This window comes from Orycteropus afer, unplaced genomic scaffold, assembly GCF_000298275.1.
Source record: "Orycteropus afer afer isolate SDZICR_OR568_19922 unplaced genomic scaffold, OryAfe1.0 scaffold00052, whole genome shotgun sequence".
Taxonomy (NCBI): Eukaryota; Metazoa; Chordata; class Mammalia; order Tubulidentata; family Orycteropodidae; genus Orycteropus; species Orycteropus afer.
In genome coordinates this window covers 5786281-5810434 of record NW_006921639.1, presented here as the reverse complement: position 1 = coordinate 5810434, position 24154 = coordinate 5786281, and the positions used below count along the sequence as shown (strand labels likewise).

General features: G+C 39.3%; 1 protein-coding gene across 1 annotated transcript in view; it reads right to left on the bottom strand.

Annotated features, from left to right (window-relative positions):
* The window catches only part of ZFAND4 (zinc finger AN1-type containing 4), a 140113-nt gene that overhangs the window by 13303 nt on the left and 102656 nt on the right, over positions 1 to 24154 (bottom strand). Inside the window, 2 exon segments of the mRNA XM_007938627.1 lie at positions 3663 to 3717; positions 4234 to 5409. Coding sequence (XP_007936818.1) covers positions 3663 to 3717; positions 4234 to 5409 — 1231 coding nt within the window.

The window sequence follows — 24154 nt, the reverse complement described above, 5'->3', positions numbered from 1 at the left end:
AAACCCACCAGCCACTCCTCGGAAGGAAGGTTGGGCAATCCTACTTCCGTAGTGATACTGCCTCGGAAACCCAAGGAGGGGTCGCTCTGAGTCGGGGGTCGACTCGACGGCACATAACAACAACAACATGCAGAGAGGAGTGTACCCAAGACCACGTATGGAGTTGGCCCACAATGTCTCTACAAGTGTATTTGTATGTCATGTAAGAATTCCCAGGTACAGTAGAGCTGATAAGGGACAAGGTTGTAGTCACTTCTTGGCCACAGCCAGCTACCCAGAGGCAGCAAGTAGTTACAACTGTGGCTTGGGATCATGGCTGCAGGGGATATTGAACTCAACTGGCATAACATACTACATTAAAACACTGATCCACATCCTTCTTTGGTGAGTAGTGAATGGGATCTTAAAAGCTTGTAAGCAACCATCTAGATGCAATGATGGAAGGAAGAGCAAAGAAGGAAGAAAATCAAGGATGCGTGGAGACAATTAGTTCAAGTGACTGGTACACCATGTGATTCCCAGCCTATACAACTATTGAGACCAGAAGAACTAGATTGTGCCTGGCTACCACTGTCAACCACTCGGAGGAGGATTTATGTAGGATATCCTGGATAGAATGGGAGAACAATGTGGAACAGTACTCAAAATCATTAAAAGAAAAAGTGGGAGGGACCAGGTTTGCTGGTCTGATAGAACATGATGGAACCACTTTGACTATGGCCCCTAGCTCCCCTTCAGGTCTAGAACTGAACCCACTCCTGTGGCTTCCAGCCAAACAAAAGACAGGCATCTGAGCTAAACATTTACATTAGGTAGATACACTCCTTAGAGAGATCAATCATGGGAGACTAGAAAGGCTGTGTATGCACAGGGAGACAGCTCAGGGAGCAGGAGTGCATGGGAGGGAAGGACACAGGGAAGACGTAACTATGCGGAAGAGTGAGAGGGGAGCGGTTGCATTATGGGAAATTGCAGACAATGTCATGAGACAAAGAATATGTGAGCTGCTGTATGGAAAGTGAATTTGCTCTGTAAACTTTCACCCAAATCACAATAAAAATTAAAACAAAACAAAACAAAAAACAGGCAAAAGACTTTTGGATTAACTCACTTGTGAGATATTTCCTACTCTAATACTGATCTATAAACTCACCCAACAAAAAGGCAACCAAAAGAGTAATAGATTATTCATGTTCAAAATGCAAGCTTGGTAGTCGTATATATAAAAATGATTGCTAAATCTATTGTGAATTGGTAAGAATGGGTAATGTTACCAAGGGAGACCTTGCAGTGGAAAAAAATCAAGAAGACCTGAGAAAGAACTTAGTAAGTCAATTAAATTAAACTTACAGCAAGGAGGACAAGCTCTTCTAGATAATTCAGAAACAAGAAAAAAAAATAGATATAGTTATTACTGTAAGAAGAAATGGCAGGAAATTTTACTGTTTGGGTAATCCTCACTGCAGGTGGCAGCTAATGCCTTGTGCCTAAATTAAATCAACCAAAATGCAGTCTGCTGGTAAAATGAAAATAAAACTTTGAGTTAAAAGACCAAGACCAAAACCAAAACCAAACCAAACCAAAGATCTGCAATGATTTGATAGCCTAGAATTTTTAAAGTGAAACGAACACACAAACCCAAAACTATCGCCAGCAGGGCCACAACAATCAAGTAAGATAAGAATACAGAAACAGCCACTGGATTTAAAAACATGGAGATCTTTGGTGACCTCAGTAAAGGTAATTTCAGTAGTAAGAACAGAAGTAAAGAAAGCAGTGAAGCCTGAATTAGAGCTAAGAGAATAAAGACAAGTAAATGCAAACTTCCAAGAAGCTTACGTATGAATTATGATGGGGGAGAATTGAGTCTATGCCACCAAAAAATTATAACTATGACATTAAAAGTAGATTATAATAGAAGGTCTTAGACAGAGAAGAAGGAAAACATGTAGAAAAAATTCAAAATCATTTAAAAAAAGAAAAAACAACAAACCAAACTCATGGTCTGACAGAGATTAGTGGAACCCCTAACACTGTGGCCCATATACACTCTTCAAGTCTGGAACTGAACCCAAACCAGCCAAACAGCAGACAGGTTTATAGGGTAAGTATTATCTCCAGGGAGGAACGTACTCCTACATATAATCATCCACATGAGACCAAAAGAGCAGCATTTGCCAAAAACAACAACAATGATCAGAAGAAGGCTGGAAGGGGCAGGAAAGAAGGAATGGAAATGGGGAGCCCAGGCAGGAAGTGGGAAGAATGTGGAATAGAAAACTAATTTGCTTGGTAAACTTTCACTCAAACCACAAGGTTAAAAAAAAAAAAGGAGATATAGTTAAGACTTTTTATATAACCTTGCAGCCTTACACAGGAATGGAAAACAAGTAAGTTATTTCTAAAAAACTGAAAACTACAATATATAAAAGTATCTTTTATAACCTTAAAGAACTCTGGTAGCACAGTGCCTAAGGCATCTGACTGCTAACCAGAAGGTTGCTGGTTCAAACCCACCAGCCACTCCACAGAAGCAAGACTGGGCAATCTACTTTCGGAAAGATTTACTGCCTCAGAAACCCAATGGCGGTCACTATGAGTCGGAATCAACTCAACAGCAGTGGGGTTTTCTTGGGGTTTATAACCTTGGGCTACAAAGTTGTCACCTCTTTGGAAATGAGTTTCTCATTACTGATTTGGGTAATTAAAAATCAAAAGAAGATGATATCAATGATTCCTTCAGCCTTGGGAATAATGACTACTGGCGCTCTGGTGGTGTAGTACCTAGGCATTTGACTGCTAACCAGAAGGCTGGTGGTTCAAACCCACGAGGAACTCCTCAGAAGGAAGATTGGGCAATCTACTTCTGTAGAGATACCGCCTTGGAAAACCAAGGAGGGGTGGCTATAAGTCAAATTGACTCAAAAGCAGCGAGTATGAGGTTTTTGTTTTTCTTTTTGGTGCACCTTTAAGGTGTCATTACTGATAGAATGAAGTACTAAAGTTATACTTATTTCTGCTACTGCGCATTCCAAAGGGCTGGTTCTTTCTCTTACCCAGAAATAATCAGTTCATCAAAAGGAGCTTCTTTTCACCATCCCTGTCATTAGGCTATGATGTTAAGAAATTTAACTTTCTAAGGCAATTCCTCAAAATTCATCCAATACCCCATCATGGCTCAATAGCCTGTGACTGGGGTTGGGAACTACATGTTAATTTTTCATATATTTTCATACAGGCTATACCACTTCTAAGGAGCTCTGGTGGTGTAGTGGCTAAGGCATTGGCTGCTAACCAAAGGGTTGATAGTTTGAACCCACCAGCCACTCTGCAGAAGATGAGGCAGTCTGCTTCCATAAAGATTTACACAGACTTGGAAACCTAATGGGTGTTGGTATGAGTTGGAACAGACTTGATGGTAATGAGTTTGGTTTTGTTATACTTCTAGGAAACAGAGACCCCAGTTTCTATTTTTGTTTATATATATATATATAGTCTATGTTTAGCTCTCACAATAATTTGCTTAAATGGAAGAACGTTTACAGAGAATATTTATTCTGTACATACCACAAAGAATTTCTTCCAATTCCTCTTCGAAAATTCAATAGTATGCATGATGATTTGATTAGACTACATTGTTTTCAAAAGTGTCTTTTGCTTACCTACTCTTTTTCCTGCTACTGCATTATTTCCACTTATTCCAAAACCACGGACTGACTACAATTAAAACACAAAACATCTGAAGAGGTGAGTCAATGGAGAATAGAAAAAGAAATCACCAAACAAGAAATACGTATATGTTATTACCAAAATGCAGTCAGGCTTTCATTTAAAATTATTTAATCTAATTTGTTTAATTCAATTAACTTGGAACCTGATTTTGACACCCAGCAATATTGTACTTATTCATCTTTAAAAGTAAAATTTGATAGCTCAAGTAAAAGTGTTTTTTGAGAAAATATTAATAAAAATCTTTAGCATTTAAAAATTAATGATAAATCATTTAATGAAAATATTTCAAAATTACAGTTTTCAATTTAGGACTAAAATATTATTTAAAATTAAACTGTTAAAAAAGGCTTTTCTACACACTAGATAAACATTTCAAGATAAACTTATGAAAAAAATTTCAACCCCAGGCCTTCTTATTTATATAACAAAATAGTTAAATATGTTGCATCAGTGTAAGAGAATTAGGTAATTAGAGAAATATGCTGAAACACAAATACTTACTAGAAAAAAATCTGTAGGCTCTAAATGGGGAGAGCTTTTCCTAAGGCTTTCTTCCTGAAAATGCTGGAGGTTTGTAGATAGCCCAATTCCAGAAGCCCGAAGCCTGCCTGCCCCACATGCGCTTGGTAAACCATCTCTGCTTGAGCTCCGGGCCAGCGAAGCAAGAAAACCTATATTATTTACACAACCAATAGGCTCTTTGGAAGCTTTGTTAGCCATCTCTGTGATATCCCGAGCCTCAACTTTAGAAATAATATCAGATCTTTTCCCAGGTGAATCAACTTTAACACCTCGAAAGCGAGCAGTCCTAGAGAAAGACGAATCAGTTATATTCCGAACATCCAATGAACGGAGCACATTTTGTGAAGCAGAAGATCGGAGGTTCCCAGACTCAAAACATTTGGACTGTCTCTGTTGTTTCACCAAAGAATTATGTAGTGATATTGGTGCAGAACCTTGAAGAGGTGATAAGAGTCTATTCTTGTGAGGACTTAATTCACGGTGGTTAAGAACTGTAGTCTCTACTGATTCGCCAGTCAAGACTCTTGCAATGTGTTTAAGGTGCTCTTCTGTAGCTTTTAGCCCTTTATCACCATTAGTGAGTAGGAACTCTGGCTTTACCTTCTGCATGCCTTCTAAGCCACTGCTCTGTTCATCAGTGCTTCTTCCAGTTAATGAAGTAAATGAACCCACTTTAAGTGGAAGGGATTCTTCAGTAACACACTGTTCTGTAGTTGGAAATAAGACAGTGTCATCCTCATTATCAGATGGCAAACTTCCTGAAAAATGTTCTGTTTGCCTAAGCAGAGATGTCCCAAGATGGAGAACAGAATCAGGAAGCTCTTTGTCATTTTTTAACTCCATATGAGATGTCTGAGGCGATAGTTTGTTGCTACTACTGGAATGAGAAAGTGTATTACTTTCCCTGTTATCATCTTCCTTAAGAACATCACTAGTGATAGATGATATGGCTCTATCAGCAACGGGCAGAACTGTCCAACTTGAAAGTACATTCTTGGGAGTTTCAGGTAGATATGCATTTCCAGGAGAACGTAAGCAAGACTGCCCAATGTGAGGGAGAACCCTCAACCATCTATGGCGAGCTGCTACCATGGAACCACTAGAAGGTCGAGGAGCTATAGGTGGACGAGGTTTTACCTTGACAGCTTTCTTAGGCTAAAAGAAAAGAGTGAATATATAATTCCTTTACACAGTCATTTTCTCTATCAATTAAAAAGAAGAATTAGCATTTTCATTATTTCAATTTAAAATGTTTTAAAAAATTAAAAACTTAAGCCTATGATTGAGAGCAATTTCACTATGTTCCTTATTAGGTCTCATTTCCCAAGAATGTTAAAGACAAATCATTTTTCTTTATTTGTTTTCTTCACTACAAATTATCTGCTAGAGTTTTACTGAGAAGAAAACTGATTATATTAGATATGCCATTGCTGGCCTATTTTAAATCCCTAAAAATACTTCCTAGTTGGTTGAATAAATGCATGGCTAGGTAGATGTTCAGAAAAGAGTTAACAGGTCTAAACTGCATCCTTGATAAGGCCCGCTTGCCAGGTTGGCCTTGGCTGCCTTCTGGGAACTTGGATTTTTGGGAAGCTTCTAATCACCCTAACTGATAAGAGTGACTCACTGTGCTAGATTATTTATACAAACAATATGGTTTATGTTGAACACCTGCTTTCCTTCTGGGAGTCTAGAATGTTGGTGAGTGCTTGGCAGAGAGTGCCTATGTGACTAATCTCTAGTATAAACCCTAGACATTAATAAGCTTTCCTGGTAGATAACATTTCACACATGTTGTCACAACTCTTTCATGGAGGAATTAAGCATGTCTTTGTGTAACTCCCCTGGTATAGCACTCTTGGAAGCTTGCACTTAATTTCCTGTGGACTTCACCCCATGAGTCTTTTTCCCCTTGCTGATTTTTCTTTGCAGCCTTCTGGTGTAACAAATGTTAGCCAAGAGTACGATTTTATGCCAGTCCTGTGAGTCCTCCTAGTGAACCATCAAATCCAGAGGTGGTCTTAGGGGCCAAACATAATAAATAGATTTTAGTAAAAGGTATAAAAATAAATCATTATCTTATGGATAAAGTTCAGAAGCCTGAGCTCTTACAAACAAACAAAACGATAACTAGCAGGCATCAGGGTAGGATCAAATTCCTGATGACAATTCCAACAGAACAGTAAGTGTACAACAGAAAATTCAGTGTACAACTGTTAGGGTAGGGAGAATTAGAAGAGCTAAGACTCCAAAGAGGAAAGAACCGTGGAGAGATGAGCTGGCTTCTGTGACTGCTTTTATCCTTGGGCCATGGTCTTGTCAATACAAAATTCTATACCCAACAAAAATATACTTCAAATATGAAGATAACAACTTCTGGGTTTTCAGAGATAATGGAAGTTGCCTAAATCTAAATTTCTCCATGCACCCTCCCAAAAGCCATACAGATTAATAAATAAACAACAAAAATCACCCATAAACCATGACTTCAGCAAATCCAGGAACAAATTTTGAAGTTTCACAAAAACTTCACATGACTTGATAGTGGAAAAATACACAAATCTAACAGACTCACTTGAAAAGCCTATGCCAGTAGTGAGAAAGAGGCAAGAGTGTGGTGCCCCCAAGAGAGAAAGCCCCACTTGAATATGAAAATACTGAAAAGAGATCTAAGATCTGGGAAATCAAACATGAGCTATTAGGAAATCAAAAGATAGTGACTTGAAACTGTTCAAGACCTGAGCAGGTAGGTTCAAGAAGGTACCACTTCTGGGGAGAAAAAGGGATACGCTGGAAGAAAGTACCTCTTTAGCACTTGATAGTGAAGGAAAAGAGAGAAGACAGTGTGGTGGTTAAGTTTGTGTGTCAACTTGGCTGGGCCTAGTTGAGTGGCTGGGCAGCTGGATGTAGTATTCCCCATGATGAGACTGGTAATCAACTCCATGGTGGAATCTACTGTGAACAGCTGAGTAGCTGCCTTAGGGATATGGTCTGCTTCCTATATATAAGGAGAAGCCTTGGGGAATGGTCTCTAGCTTACGGCATGCTTGAATCCCACATGTAGCTGAGTCGTCGTTCAGCAGCCTGCCATGCTCTGCTGATCTTGGGACTTTCAGTGGACTTGAATTAATGGCCTGCAGTGTGGTTCGGTAACATCTGGACTGTGCCTTTTTACTTGTCAACCTTGGGCTTGTTAGCCTCAGCAGCCAGCAGCTGAATGAAGAAAAGCCTCCAGATTCAGTGGGCCAGAAGAAGGAGGCAGAGCTGAAGCCCAAGGGTGAGGGGCTTTCACCCAGCCCCTAGAGCCTGGCACACTGAACTCAGACTTAAAACCTCCACTGTAAGAGAATAAACTCTTGTTTGTTAAGGCCATCCTATTTGTGGTATATTCTTGTCAGAGTCGTACTAGGTAACCAAAACAAAGGGGGAAAAAATAAGGGTCCTAGAGAAACAAAAGGGAATCACAAAATCAGAATGTATGTCAACCTGTTTGCCCTCAAAAAAGGTGCCATTAATTTTTAAAAAAAGAGAAAGAAACAAAAGAAAAACTGCATTTCACTATACCAACAGAAGAGAGTGCTATTGAAGTAAGAAAATTACTTTACTGCTCAATATCTTCACTTCTATCCACATACAACTGTCACTGCTTGTTGAAGTGAATTAAAAGTAAGGAAAAAGGAAAAAAAAGAAAAAAACAGACCAAATCTATGCAAAAATAAAACAGAAAATGATAATGAGAACAATTCAATGGATGAAAATTCTCTTCTAAAACAATGACACAAAAGAAAACCACCTTACAACACTCCAACCTGAATTAAATATTCTTAAGTTAGTATCTGCAGACATTTTTAAAAAAATATCAAGAAACACAAATACTCAAGCCACAAATAGACAAAAACAGGAAGATATGAAATGAGACCTGATAAAAATCAGAAAATAAACTAAAGGAAACAAATAATTTTAGAACCAAAGACTAAATTACAAGATACCCAAGGAAGACTAGATCCTACTGAACATTTAATAAAGGGCACTAAGGAATGGAAAGGAAACAGACAAGAGGATGAAAATAAAAGAATTTAAAAAAGATAAGAGAGGAACTTGTTGTATAAAAAGTCAAAGAATATCTAACATATATATAAAGGAAGTCCCTAAAAAAAAAGAAACAAAACATAAATTAATACATAAAACATAATACAGGAAAACATCCTGGAACAACAGAAGACTTTAAAAATCTCCGTATTGAAAATTGTGATACCCTTTTACTTTTTTTGTTTCATTGTTTGAAAAGGTTCAAGTGTAAAATGAAAATTGACCTGGGATCACTAACTCCAAGACATACTGTGGTAATTAAGGTTATGTGTTAACTTTGCTGGGCCTGATTTTGAGTGACTGGGCAGCTGGATGTAGTTATTCCCCATGATGAGATTGGTTATCAACTCCATGGTGTAATCTACTGGAGCAGGTAAATAGCTGCCTTAGGGATGTGGTTTGCTTCCAGTATATAAGGATAAGTTTTGAGAAAGATTTCAGCAGCTTTTTGGCATGCTTGACTCCTGCATGTAGCTGAGTTGTCATTCAGCATCCTGCCATATTGTCTGCCAATCTGGGGACTGTTAATGGGCTTGAATTAGTGGCCTGCTGTGTGGTTTGATAATTTTGGGACTCTGCCATCTTACTTGTCGACCTTGGGTCTGTCAGCCTCAGCAGTCAGCAGCTGTCTGAGTGAAGAGATGCCTCCAGTTCCAGTGGGCCAGGAGCTAGAGGAAGAACTGAAGCCCAAGGTTGAGGCACTTTCACTGAGCCTCTAGAGCTGGCCCTTTGAAATTGGACTTCTAGCCTCCTAAACAGTAAGAGAATAAATCCCTGTTTGTTAAAGCCACCAATTTGTGGTATTTTCTGTTAGAGCAGCATGAAGTAACCAAAACACATACCCTAGTAGATATTATGCTGAGTGAAATAAATCAGTAACAAAAGGATAAATATTGTATGAGACCATTATTTTAAAAAGGTTTACACACAGAAAAAAAATATTCTTTGATGGTTACCAGGGATGGGAGGAGAATGGAGAGTAAATTACTAACTAGAGTGTAGACACTTGTTAACGAGGGTAAGTAAGTGGCAGGGCAGCACAACATGACCAATGGCAAAGTAAATCACTGGGGGGCACACAAGAGTAGAAGACAACAAAGATAAATACTATTATACACACAATACTGCAATAGTAGTAGTAACAAACAACATCGAGTAGACATATAAGTAGATCTGCAAGCTTAACAGTTGTAGAAAGGCAAATAGGAGTACCCACAGGCATACATAGGTTGGGAAGAGAATATTTCTACATTTGTATTCCTGTGGACTGTAAATTTATTCAAGGATATTGTAGAGCATACAGGAGGCAAAGTTGTGAAAACTTCTTAGCCATAACTCTACATCTTTGAGGGAATGACTCACTGGGGTTGGGGACTCAGGACCATGGTCTTGGGGGGCAACTAGGTCAACTGGCATAACATAGTCCACTATGTTCTAAATCATACTTCAGTGAGCAGTGACTGAGATCTTAAAAGCTTGCAAGTAGCCATCTAAGATGCAACTATTGGTCTTTTGTAGTCTGAGGCAAAGAAGAGTGAAGAAAATCAAAGATTCAAGGAAACAGGATTCCAGCAAGATGTGGAATAGGCAGACAAGTTATACAGACCCTCTACAACAAATGAGAAACCAATTGAAACAGAATCAGAAGATAATACTGAAACTCTGAGCTTTGAAAGAAAGGATAGAGAAGTGTCTTGAATACTGAATAGTAGAAGAAAGTGAATGCAAAAAATGAATAAGGAGACAAACAGAGCTGTGGACTGATGATTGGCCTAATGGCATGCTATTTTGAGTATGTGCAAACAACCTTCTGACCCGGGCAGCAACCTGGGAATTCAATCCCCTTGCCAAGGACTGCATGGACAACCAAACTAGTGGCAACCATTCCCAAACAACCCAGTGACATCTGCACCTCCTGCAGCCACCTACTGGGTGAGGGCCACCATCCGCTTCTGCCTCAACTGATCAATGATAGACAGTAGCCAATACTCGTCCAAACTGCCCTCAGCTGCTCTACATGAACAAATAACAGAAATCTGTGCACATGTTATCATCTTCTACCACACCCACAAGGCAACAGGTGCCAAGTGCTGCCAAACTAGTGAAGAGAGTAGCACACTAGCTCCATTCTCTTGTATATATTAAAACAAAATAAACAGATTTTAAAAAATGGGTGAAAAAAAATATAATCACCAAATAGATATAAATACAATGATGTCACAATGTCTCAGAAACAACTGACAATCTCAGTTCACACAAAGAGGTAAAGCAGTACAAACAAGGGACATGAATACAGAGCCAGAAAATGTCCCTGAGGAAGAAGCAGCATTAGAACTACCTGATAAGGAATTCAAAAGAGTAATACTTAGGTATCTTCAATGGATTAAGAGGGAGATCAAGGAAAACACTGACAAAATTACAGAAAACACAAATAGAACTCTAGAAGAATTTAGGAAAACAATATATGATCTAACTGACAAAATGAATGAAAAACTAGAAAACAGCAAATGGAAATCTAGAATATTAACACTAAGATTCCAGAAATAGCTAACACATTGAAAGAGCAAAGGAGAAAAACTGAAGCAATGGAAGACAGAATTAATGAGATTGAAGACAAATCTCTCAATACTACTTTGTTAAGGAAACAATCAGAAAAAAAGGGACAAAAAATGAAAGCCTAATATTTATGTGGGACACCATAAAGAGGAATAACTTATGTGTGACCAGATTAAGAATAGCAAGAGAAAAATAAAACCCAGAGAAAATTATCTAAGATTTGCTGGAAGAGAAATTCCCTAATATGATGAAAAATGAGAAGATTTGCATTCAAGAATTTCAATGACCCCAAACAGGATAGGCCCCCTCAAAAAATCACTAAGACATAGCATAATCAAACTTTCTAAAACCAAACACAAAGAAAGAATCCTGAAAGGTGAATAGGAGAAACAAAAAGTTATCTACAAAGGGCAACCAGTAAGACTAAGATCTGATTTCTCAGCAGAAACTGTGCAGGTGAGAAGGTAATGGGATAACATATTTAAAACCCTGAATAAAGGAAAAAAAAACTGCAAACCAAGAAGTATATATCCAGCAAAACTGTCCCTCAAATGTGATGGTGAAATCAGGATATTTCCAGATAAACAGAAATTAAGGGAATTTGTAAAAATGAGACCAATCTTACAAGAGAGATACTAAAGGGAGTCCTTAGGACAGAGCAGGCAACAACTGATGATTAACAAACATGACAATATAATTCAGAAACCAACCCCGATACAGAAGTATCCAAAGTAAAATAAACTTACAAGACTGTAAACAGGGAACCAAAGATATCAATTTATGACTGACACTTAGTTCACAGGTGGGAGCCAAAAGAAATCATTTAAAGTTGACAAATAAAAGAGTTAAAAGAAGTAAAGAAAAGTGAACTGAAGACATGAATTAAACAACACAATCCATTAAATCTATCTTATAGATATTTATCAAACTTTTGCCCCAGTAATGAGAGTAAAGCATCTTCTGAAGCACAGAAAGAACATTCACAAATAGTATTATTAGATCACAAATAATCAAATTCTATAGAGTAGTAATATAAAAAAACATTTTTCTGATTTCTGGGTAAAAAAACTAGGGGAATAAAAAAAGTCCCTCACCAGAAATTTCACAAATTCTATTAAATAACTTTTGGACAAACAAGAACATATCAAATAAAACTGCAAATTATCTTTAAAAATAATTAATAGTGATGAGAATACTATAAATTGACATTATGTGCTTCTCATATGTTGCATAAGAAGACTACATCATCATTATCTATGTAGTATCTCTGCCAAAAATGTCTAACCTGCATCTACTACAGAGGAAACAATCAGGAAAAGCCAAATTGAGAATAGTTGAAAATAAGTAGCCTACATTCTTCAAAAATATCTGATATGAATATTCATATAAGCTAAGATACAGTTTGTATAAAAAGAGGCTAAGAAAACATTACAATTAAATGCTAAGGTTGATTCTTGGTTGGATCCCACATGGAAAACAAAGGCTATGATGGAAATTATGAAGATATGGAAAAATGTGAATACAGATGACATAATATGTATCAATGATAAATTATATGAGCATGATAACGGTACTGCGATTATAAGGAAGTCATTGTAGGCATATACTAAAGGATTTAGGGGCAAAGCATTATGACATCTATAATTAACTCTCAAAAGGATTAGAAAAAAATATAAGGGAAGTAAATGTGGGAAAAGGTAACACCATAAAGTGGATGTGGGCATTCAGTTAAATATACTAGTTGCAGTGTACTGAATTATTTAGTATGGTTCTTCTAGCCATGGGTTTTATGATTCCCACCAGATGACTGCGTGGAATTATGCAAATATAAGGCACTTGTGTTTCACCAAAGGGACTGGATAGCTTTCTAATAATGTAAATAAGGTACATGGCTTGCTTGTGGGGTGGGAATGTGTAAGTAAGGTATATAGAACCCTAATACGGGGACTAGTCAGTTTTGTCATTCTGCTATGCTCAAAATGAGCCCTCCCAAAGGCAGAAGGGGGGAATCTCACTACCAGCAAGACAGAGAAGAGCCTGGAGTGGAGCATATCCTTGCACCCAAAGTCCGTGAGCTAAGACAACAGCAGAGAGATGGCAGCAGCAGAAGCAGCAGAACCAAGAGACCAAAACAAGACAGAGCAGTGGGTTTTGTAGTCCACAGGGCAAACAAGCTGAGTGCCTTTGGGCAGGAGACTTGTGGGGAGAGTAGGGTGCACCTACCAGCACAGCTAAAAGAGTTTTGTAACAGTTGCCTGAACAAGGCAGAGGCCAAGCTGAGAAGCCAAGGACCAAAGAGAGGCATGCCTGAGGGCAAGGCAGAGGGGACGCTGTCCTGATTGAATAATTGTATCCTGAGCACTCCTGAACCTGAATTGTAACCTGTTGCTTACTTAATAAACCCCATAATCATGAGTATTATCTATGAATTCTGTATAGCCATTGCAATGAATTAATGAAGCCAACAGAGAATTAGAGAATGCCATGGGAGGGATGGTTGATCTCAGAATTTGTAAAAAGGGTGGCAGCATGTCTGACCTTACAGGAATCAGCCGAGGGCTGCTGACAGTGATTCTCTCTCCCCTTTATGAGGTTAGAGGAGATCAGATGATGCTCATTTTTGCAATTGGTGTCAGGAGTGGGATCTGTTGCAATGGCTCCAGACACATGGATGTATAAGACTTTGCAAAAGAAAGAAGGAAAGGGCCTAGGAAGTGAAACTTTTGATTCTTAGATGTTTATTTTAGTTGTTGTTACCTGTAATGGCTGAAAAATATGTAAGAGATATTACACTGTAGCTCAAGGGAGAAAAATCTGGAGCAATAGCCATGGCAATTAAAAGAGATCACTGATCATGGGTCTATTGGTTTCACCAATCCAGAGGTCCAAGGCCACACTCATATGAATGGGAAGATAATCAAGGTGTGGAGAAGAGAAGATGAAACTGGGATGGTTTAAAAAGGGTTATGTGTATACTACAGAAAAAATTTTTTTCTACATCCTATTTTGGCGAGTAGTGACTGTAGTCTTAAAAGTTTGTAAGTGGCCAACTATGATGCAACAACTGGTCTCTCCTCATCCAGAGCAAAGAAGAGTGAAGAAAATCAAAGACTTACAGAAAAAGTTAGTCCAAGGGATTAGTGGACCATGAGAATGTCAGCCTACTTGACCCTGAGACCAGGACTAGACAGTACCAGATTACTACTGCCAACCACTTGGAAAGGGATCAAAATTGAAGATTCTGGATAGAGTGGGAGAAAAATGTGCAACAAAAATCAAAATCATGAAAAAGCCCAAGCTCACTAGTCTGATAGAGACTGGTGAAACCTCCAAAACTATGTCCCCTAGTCACTCTTTGGACCCGGATTGAATTCACTCATGTGGCTTCTAGCTAAACAACTGTTGCTGTTATTTGCCATCAAGTCAGACCCAACTCATAGCGACCCCTCCTTCAGCTTCTGAGGCAGTATCACTACGGAAGTAAATTGCCTCATCTTCCCTCCAAAGAGTGGCTGGTGGGTTTGAACTGCCAGCCTTCTGATTAGCAGTCAAATGCCTTAGGCACTATGCTACCAGAGCTCACCTCTTTCTTTTCATTCAGTTGGGTTCTTGTCACTTCAGCCCTCCACCCAAGCTAGGTCATGGGTACCAGCAGCAAACTTGGGAATTCACACACCTCACTGAACTTCCAACCAGCTAGCCATTTCTCTCTCTCTCTAGCTAAACAATATATATAGAGAAACGGCTACCTGGTTGAAAGTGCAGGGAGGTGTGTGAATTCCCAAGTTTGCTGCTGGTACCCATGACCTAGCTTGGGTGGAGGGCTGAAGTGACAAGAACCCAACTGAATGAAAAGAAAGATGTTTGGCACTGTGAGCATCTATAAAATACTGCAATGTGATGGCTTGCTCTGGACTTTGCTCATGGATGTGGATGCTGAAAGTTCTAACTGGAACAGAAAAATCTTCAGACATGCTTGTCTCCTCAGAGTACTAGTTTGATCAAAACAAAACAAAACAAAAAAACAACCTCACTGCTGTTGAGTCAGATCCGACTCATAGCAATCCCTCCTTGTGTTTCTGAGGCAATACCTTTACGGAAGTAGACTGCCCAATCTTCCTTCTGAGGAGTGGCTGGTGGGTTTGGCCTGCCAGCCTTCTGGTTAGCCATCAAATGCCTTATGTACTACACAACCTAAAAGTGGGGAGACAAAGGCATGAACTGGCTGGCTTACACATTTCCATGGGTGCACTTATACTTAAAATGACAGAAATTACTCTTCCAAGTACTGAAGGGCCAGAGGGTGGCCTGTGGTGCAGTGAATTACTCAATATGGCTTTTATAGCCACGGTCTTTGTGACTCCCACCAAATGACTGGGTGGAACTACGCAAATATAAAGTGTTTGAAGTCTACCAAGGGGATTGGATAGCTTGCTAATAACATAATCAAGGTACATACCACCCTTGTGGGGTGGGACTGTGAAAATAAGGTATGGAAAATATAGAACCCTAATATGGGGATTGATCAGTTTTGTCCTTTTTCTAGGCTTGAAGTGAGCCCTCCCAGAGGCAGAAAGGAGGATCTCACTACCATCAAGACAGAGAATAGCCTAGAGTGGAGCATGTCCTTGGACCTAAGATCCCTGCACTCAGCTGATGGCTGAGAGACAGCAAAGAGATGGCAGAGAGAAAGTGCTGGCAGACAGAGAGCAGTAACAGAGGCAGCAGAACCAAGAGATCAGCATAAGACAGAGCAGCAGGCTTCCTGGCCCTGAAATGAGAGATATGAGTGCCTTTGGGCAGGAGACTTAAGGGGAGATTGGAGACACACTTATTGGCAGAGCTAAAATAGTTTTGTCACACTTGCCCAAACAGTGCAGCTGCCAGGCCGAGAACCAAGGCCAAAGAGAGGCATGCCTGCAGGCATGTTAGAGGACAGGATGTCCTGATCAAAAAACTGTATCTTGAGCATTCCTAGATCTGAACTGTAACCTGATGCTTAGCTAATAAACCCCTAATTGTGAGTATTGTCTGAATTGTGTGGCTATTGCAATGAATTAACAAACCCAGCAGGAAGTACACAGTAGTGCCATGGGAGGGATGACTGGTGTCAGAATTAGCATAAAGGTTGGAGATGGCAGCATATCTGATCTCACAGGAATCAGCCTACGGCTGCTGATGGTGATTCTCTCTCCCTTTTGTGAAGTTAGAGACGATCAAAGGATGCCACACCACATGCCCTTTTTGTACTAGTCTTAGAACATTTCTGAAGAATTGAACATGCTTTAATTAAATTTTAAAAACAGTTCCAGTAAGATGGTAGAATAGGCAGAAAGACTGCACATATCCTTTTCAACTAAGAAAAGGGGAACCAATTAACACAGATACAGAAGATAACCCGGAGCCCTGAGCTTTGAAGGGAAGGATATAGAAGTGGATTAAACTCTAGCTAGTAGAAGAACTTGCATGAAAATACAAAAAAAGGAGACATACAGAGCTATGGTCTGGCAGCAATTCTGGCACAGACAGCTTGGATATTGCCAAATGGTGTTAGGACCTAAGAATTAACCTAAAAATCAGCCCTGCTAGCCAGGGACTGGATGGAGGACTGCACTGGTGGCTAGTGAATATAAGGGGAAGCAGCAAAGAGGAAGGTGGGCTGAGCTGTGAACTTTTGCCTGTCCGGAGGGTGCAGCCATTTTGAATGTTTAAAAGTGGTTCGACCATTTTGTATATTTAAAGCGACAGCATTCTTCCAGATTCCAGGGACTTAAGAATAGGATCCACTTGCCAGAAACCACAAGGACATTCTGGATGCCAACAACTAGAAAGATTTGGTATTCCCTTTGTTACTCTTATACCCCACACCTTCTTGGGGATGGAGGTGCAACCCTCCTCGCTCCCACCCACCTTCTGGGCTGGCAAGAATTCCATTCCAATCTGTGTGCTTGCATGGATGTTGGATGCCCTGCCCCACCCAGATTTTTTTTTTTTAGTTTGTTTATTTTTGTTTGTTTTAAAATTATTATTATTACTGCGCTTTTTATTAACACCACTCCTTGTTTCTCTTTTTGCATTTTTCCAGTTTTTTTCTTCATTATTATCTTACTCTACCATTTTTCTCTTATTGCCCTATCCCCAGATATTGCAAGCTTTTTTTTCCCCTTTTTTTGGTGATTGTTTCTGTGTGTATATGTAGTGTGTTTTCTGTCCGCTTTCTTTTACTTTTTGGATGGTTTTTCTATTGTTGTTTTTATCTAACTGAGGGGGATACAGCAACAGTGCCCATATAATGCAACCACACCCACAACTCCTGCAGCTCCACTTACTGAGTGAGAGCCACCACTTCCTTCTCCACCAACTGGCCAAAGATAAATGACCACCAAGAAGACACTGACTCTTTCTTAGTACTCTTCATGAATAGTTAACAAAGATCTAAATACAACAACGTCACAATGCCTCAGAGACAACAGACCATCACAGTCCACACAAAGAAGCAAGATAAAGTGGTAGAAGCAAGGGAGCAGGATACAGACCCAGAACACATCCCTGAGGAAGAAGCAGCATTGCAACTCCCTGATGAAGAATTCGAAAGAATTATATTTAGGTATCTTCAAAGGACTGAGAGACAAATCAAGGAAAACACTGACAAAACTAAGGCAAAGAGGCAAAACCCTAGAACAATTTCAGAATAAAATACAAGAACAAAATGAAAAAAAAAAAAAAATGAAAAATGATACAAAATCTACAGATACAAATCCAGAAGATTAATACTAAATTTTCAGAAACAGATAAAACATTGAAAGGGCAAAAAGAGTAGAAATGAATCAATGGAAGACAGAATTAATGAGAATGAAGACAAATATCTGAATACTTCTTTGGAAAGGGATCAATCAGAAAAAAGATCAAAACAAAATGAAGAAAGGCTAAAGTTCATGTAGGATACCATCAAAAGGAATAACCTATGTGTAATCGGAATTCCAAAACAGGAACAAAAAAAGAAAACCACTCAGAAAATTGTACAAGATTTTTTGGAAGAGAACTTCCCTGACATGATAAAAGATGAAACTATATCCATTCAGGAAGTCCAAAGAACCTCAAACAGGATAGACCCCAAAAGAAAATCACCAAGACATATCATCATCAAACTCACCAAAACCAAAGACAAAGAAAGAATCCTGAAAGCAGCATGGCAAAAATCAAAAGTTACTTAGAAAGGACAACCAATAAGAATAAGTTCTGATTTCTCAGCAGAAGCCATGCAAGTGAGAAGGCAATGGGATGGTATATATAAAACCCTGAAAGAGAAAATTTTCCAAACAAGAATTATATGCCCAGCAAAACTGTCCCTTAAATACGATGGTGAAATTAGGAGATTTCCAGATAAGCAGAAATTAAGGGAATTTCTTAAAATTAGACCAAGCTTTACAAGAGATATTAAAGGGAGTCCTTTGAACAGAGAACCAATAATAGCAAACAACAACCAACCATTAATACACAAGATGACATAATTCAGAAACCAACACAGCTATGGAAGTATCCAAAGTAAAATAAATTTACAAGATTGTAAACAGGGAACCAGAGACATGAATTCGCAAATGAAGACAACTACAAACCAAAAAGAGGGAAAAATAGTATAGTTACAGAACTTCTAAATGGTGAGGAAGTCAAGAGCGTTACAAGATACACTTCTTTGGAAAGGGATCAATCTAAACTAAACTAAGGGAGAAACTCAGGGAGAAAATTATAAATCACAGGGTAACCTCAAAGAAAAATGATAAACCTTCACATGACAATAAAAAAGAAGGCAAGTGCAAATATTTAGCAAATACTAAAGCAATAGGAACAAAGGAAAAGATAAAATGATTTATAAACATAATGAGCTCAGCACAGAAAATTATATGCAACAAAGAAACCAGGAACCATGGAAAAAAATACATAACAAAATGACAGCAAACAATTCGTACTTCTCAACAATTATACTGAATGTTAATGGATTAAAAGCACCACTCAAGAGACAGAGGTTGGGCAATCTAATTCTGTAGTGATACTGCCTCGGAAACCCAAGGAGGGGTTGCTATGAGTTGGGTCCAACTCGACGGCACACAACAACAATAAGAGACAGAGAGTTGCAGACCGGATAAGAAAACATAACCCATCAATATGCTGTCTACAAGAGACACATCTTAGAGACACAGACTAAAAATCAAAGACTGGTATCAAGTAAATGTATCAAGCAAATGACAACCAAAAATGAGCAGGAGTGGCAGTATTAATTCCTGATCAAACTGACTTTAAGACAAAAACCACCACATGAGACAGGGAAGGACATTATATAATGATTAAAGGATCAATTGAACAACAAGATATAATCATAATAAATATCTATGGACCCAATGAAAAAGCCCAAAATACATAAATCAGACTTTAACAGAGTTGAAAAGGCAAATAGATGACTCCACAGTCATAGTGGGAGACTTTAATACACCACTTTCAATGAAAGATAGAACTGGAAAGAAACTCAACAAAGACACAGAAGAACGAAACAATACAATCTACCAACTTGATCTTATAGATATCTACAGAGCACTGCACCCAACAACAGCACAATATACATTCTTTTCTAGTGCATAGGGAACATCCTCCATAATAGACCATATGTTAGGCCATAAAGCAAGCCTTAATAAATTTAAAAACATTGAAATACTGCAAAGCACCTTCTCAGATCATAATATCAAATTAGAAATCAACAATAGGAGTATCAATGGAAAAAGAGCTAACACATGGAAATCGAGCAACAGCCTCCTTAAGAAAGACTGCATAAGAGAAGAAATAAAAAATGAAACTCAAAAATTCCTTAAATCAAATGAGAATGAAAACACAACATACCAAAATCTTTGGGACACAGCAAAAGCAGTGATCAAAGGCCAATTTAGAGCAATAAATGCACACTTCAAAAAAGAAGAAAGTACAAAATCAATACTTTAAACCAACATCTCCAACTATTAGCAAAAGAACTGCAAGAAAAGCCAGAAGAAAGGGAATAATAAAGGTTCGAGCAGAAATCAATTAAACAAAAAATAGAAAGGTAACAGAAGAAAATCAGCAAGACTAGAAGTTGGTTCTTTGAAAAGATCAATAAAATTGACAAACCCCTGGCAAATTTAACAAAGGAAAAGAGGGAGAGAATACAAATAACATGAATAAGAAACTGAATGGGAGACATCACAACAGAACCAACTGAAACAAAAAGGATATCAGGATACTGTGAAGAACTGCATTCCAGCAAATTAGAAAATCTAGAAGAAATGGACAGATTTCTAGTAATACACCACTTACCTAAACTAACACAGACTAATGTGGAAAAGTTGAACAGATTCATAACAAAAGGAGAAATAGAAAAGGTCATCAAAAAATTACCAACAAAAAAAAGTCCTGGCCCAGATGGTTTCACCAGAGAATTCTACAAAATATTCAGAGAAGAACTGACACCAATCCTATTCAAACTATTCCAAAACATACAAAAGGATGGAATCCTCCCTAATTCGTTTTATGAAACAAGCATAACCGTGATATCAAAACCAGACAAAGACATCACTAAAAAAGAAAACTACAGACCAATATCCCTCATGAATACAGATACAAAAATCTTCAACAAAATCTTAGCCAATAGACTCCAACAATATATCAAGAAAATAATTCATAATGACCAAGTGGGTTTCCTATGAGGAATGCAAAGATGGTTCAACATTATAAAAATTATCAACATCATCCAGCACATAAATAAAACAAAGGAAAAGAACCACATGATCATATCAATCAATGCAGAAAAGGCATTTGATAGGTTTTGATTCCTGATCAAAACTCTCAGCAAAACAGGAATAGAAGGGACATTCCTCAACATAATAAAGGGCATCTATGCAAAACCAACATTATTCTCAGCAGAGAGAGATTGAAACGATTCCCCCTTATGAGCAGGAACCAGACAAAGATGCCCACTATCAGCACTTCTATCCAACATTGTACTGGGAAGTCCTAGCCAGGGCCATAAGGCAAGAAAGGGAAATCAAAGGCATTCAAATTGGTAAGGAAGAAGTCAAACTATCCCTATTTGCTGATGATATGATCCTATACCTAGAAAACCCAGGAGACTCAGTCAAAAATCTACGGGAACTAATTGAGAGATTTAGCATTGTGGCAGGATACAAGATCAACATCCAAAAATCAGTTGGATTCCTCCACACCAGCAAAGAAATTGCTGAAAAAGAAATAAGTCAATACTATATACAATAGCTACCCAAAAAATAAAATACTTTGGAATAAATCTTACCAGGAACATAAAAGATCTGTACAAAGAAAACTATAAAAGACTACTTCAAGAAGCCATAAGAGATCTACATAAATGGAAGAACACATCATGCTCATGGAGAGAAAGACTGAACATGTGAAAATGTCAACTCTACCCAAAGCAATCTATACATTCAATGCAATCTGTGGTGGTTACATTTATGTATTAACATGGCTAGGCCTGGTTGAGTAGCTGGGCAGCTGGATGTAGTATTCCCCACGATGAGACTGATAATCAGCTCCATGGAGGGATCTGCTGTGAGGTTCTGAGTAGCGGCCTTTGGGATGTTGTCTGCTTCCTGTATATAAGTAGCAGCTTTGGAAATGGTCTCGAGCCTATGGCACGCTTGGACCCTGCATGTAGCCATGTTGTTGTTCAGCAGCCTGCCATGCTATCTGCTGACCTTGGGACTCACAATGAATTTGAATTAATGGCCTGCCATGTGGTTTGGTAACATCGGGACTGTGCCTTTTTACTTTCAACTTTGGTTTTTTCAGTCTCAGCAGCCAGCAGCTGTCTGAGTGAAGAAATGCCTCTAGTTCCAGTGGGCTGGGAGCAGGAGGCAGAGCTGGACCCCAAGGTTGAGGGGCTTTCACCAGCTTTTAGAGCCTGACACTTTGAACTTGGACTTAAAGCCTCCAAACTATAAGAGAATAAACTGCTGTTTGTTAAGGCATCCCATTTGTGGTATATTCCTGTCAGAGAGGCACTAGGTAAGCAGATCAAAATTTGGTACTGAGAGAGTGGGGTGCTGCTCTGACAGATACCTAAAATGTGGAAACAGGAGTGGAATGCGTCCTGGACCCAAGACCCTGGCAGAGAGACCCCGGCATATGGCATGAGAGACAGCAGGAGCACAGCCAAGAGACCGGCATGAGAGACAGCAAGAGCAGAGCTGATAGACCAGCATGAGACACAGCAGTAGCAGAGCCCAGAGACCAGCATTAAACAGCAACATGCTTACCAGCCCATAGAGGAGAAAGCCGGGTGCCATTGTGTAGACGGCTTCCTGGTGGAGTGGGTTGCCTTCGGACGTTAATTGGTAGAGAAGACTGGCATAAGATGGAGTAGGAGGTTGGCCGGCCCACAAAGCAAGAAAGCTGAGTGCTTTTTTTGGGGGGCAGGAAGATTTCTGGCAGAGTGGGTTGCCCTTGGACATTAACTGGCAGAAACAGAAAGGTCAAGAAAACAGAAACAGAGCTGCCTCACCTTGAAAGGGTAGGACCATGGCCTTTTGGGGTGGAACCACCACAGCTCCTAGGTTTCAGAGCCAGACCTTCACAACTTGGTTCTGGAGTGTGGGGCTGCTCATTCGTGTAAGCGAGTGGGATGGAGTCAAGCAGCTGCCCAAGAGTGAGGGGGCAGGGCGGCCATGCCCAAGAGGGAGAGGAACGGGGCCCACCAGGCCAAGGGGGTGAGGTCGTCACACAGGAACTAGGGAACTGGAGTCACCCAGTGAAGAGATCTGTACAGATACCACCCACTGAAGATCTATTCAGATGCGAAGTTGACAAGGGGTGGAGTTGTGGTGGTTACATTTGTGTGTCAACTTGACTAGGCCTGGCTGAGTGGCTGGGCAGCTGGATGTAGTATTCCCCATGATGAGACGGATAATCAGCTCCATGGTGGAATCTACTGTGAGCAGCTGAGTAGCTGGCTTAGGGAATGTGGTCTGCTTCCTATATATAAGCAGAACGCTTGGACCCTGAATGTAGCCATGTCATTGTTCAGCAGCCTGCCATGCTCTCCTGACCTTGGGACTTGAATTAATTAATGAACTTGAATTAATGGCCTGCCGTGTGGTTTGGTAACATCAGGACTGTGCCTTTTTACTTGTCAACCTTGGGCTTCTCAGCCTCAGCAGCCAGCAGCTATCTGAGTGAAGAAATGCCTCTAGTTCCAGTGGGCCGGGAGCAGGAGGCAGAGCTGGACCCCAAGGTTGAGGGACTTTCACCCAGCCCCTAGGGCCTGGCACTTTGAACTCGGACTTAAAGCCTCCAAACTGTAAGAAAATAAACTCCTGTTTGTTAAGGCCATCCCATTTGTGATATATTCTTGTCAGAGCGGCACTAGGTAACCAGAACACAATCCCAATCCATATCCCATCAACACTCTTTAATGATACGGAAAAATCAATCACTACCCTTATATGGAAAGGAAAGAGACCTCAGATAAGCAAAGCATTATTGAAGAACAACAACAAAGTAGGAAGTCTCACAATGCTGGATCTCAAAACCTACTATACAGCTACAGTAGTCAAAACTGCCTGGAACTGGTATAACGACAGACACATAGACCGATGGAATAGAATTGAGAACCCAGAAATAGATCCATCAGCCTATGGTCAGCTGATCTTTGTTAAAGGACCAAAATCAATTAAATGGGGAAGAGAATGTTTGTTTAATAAATGGTGCTGGCAAAACTGGATATCCATTTGCAGAAAAATGAAAGAAAAACTAACTCTACATGGATCAAAGACTTAAATGTGAAATCTAAAACTATAAAATTCCTCAAGGAAAAACTAGGGAAAAATTTAGGGGCCCTAATATATGGCATAAATAGACTATCAAGCATAACCCAAAATGCACAAACAGCAGAAGAGAAACTAGATGAATGGGACCTTCTAAAAATTAAGTTTGTATATGCTTCCAAAGACTTCTCAAAAAGAGTCAAAAGAGAACCTACAGATTGGGAAAAAAAATATTCGGCAATGCCATATCTGACAAGTGACTTATCTCTAGAATTTATAGAAAACTCCAACACCTCAATAACAAAAAGACAAAGAATCCAATTAAAAAAAAAAAAATGGGCAGAAGACATGAATAGACACTTCACCAATGATATTCAGGTGTCAAACAAACATGTGAAGAAATGCTCGCAATCATTATCCATTAGAGACATGCAAAT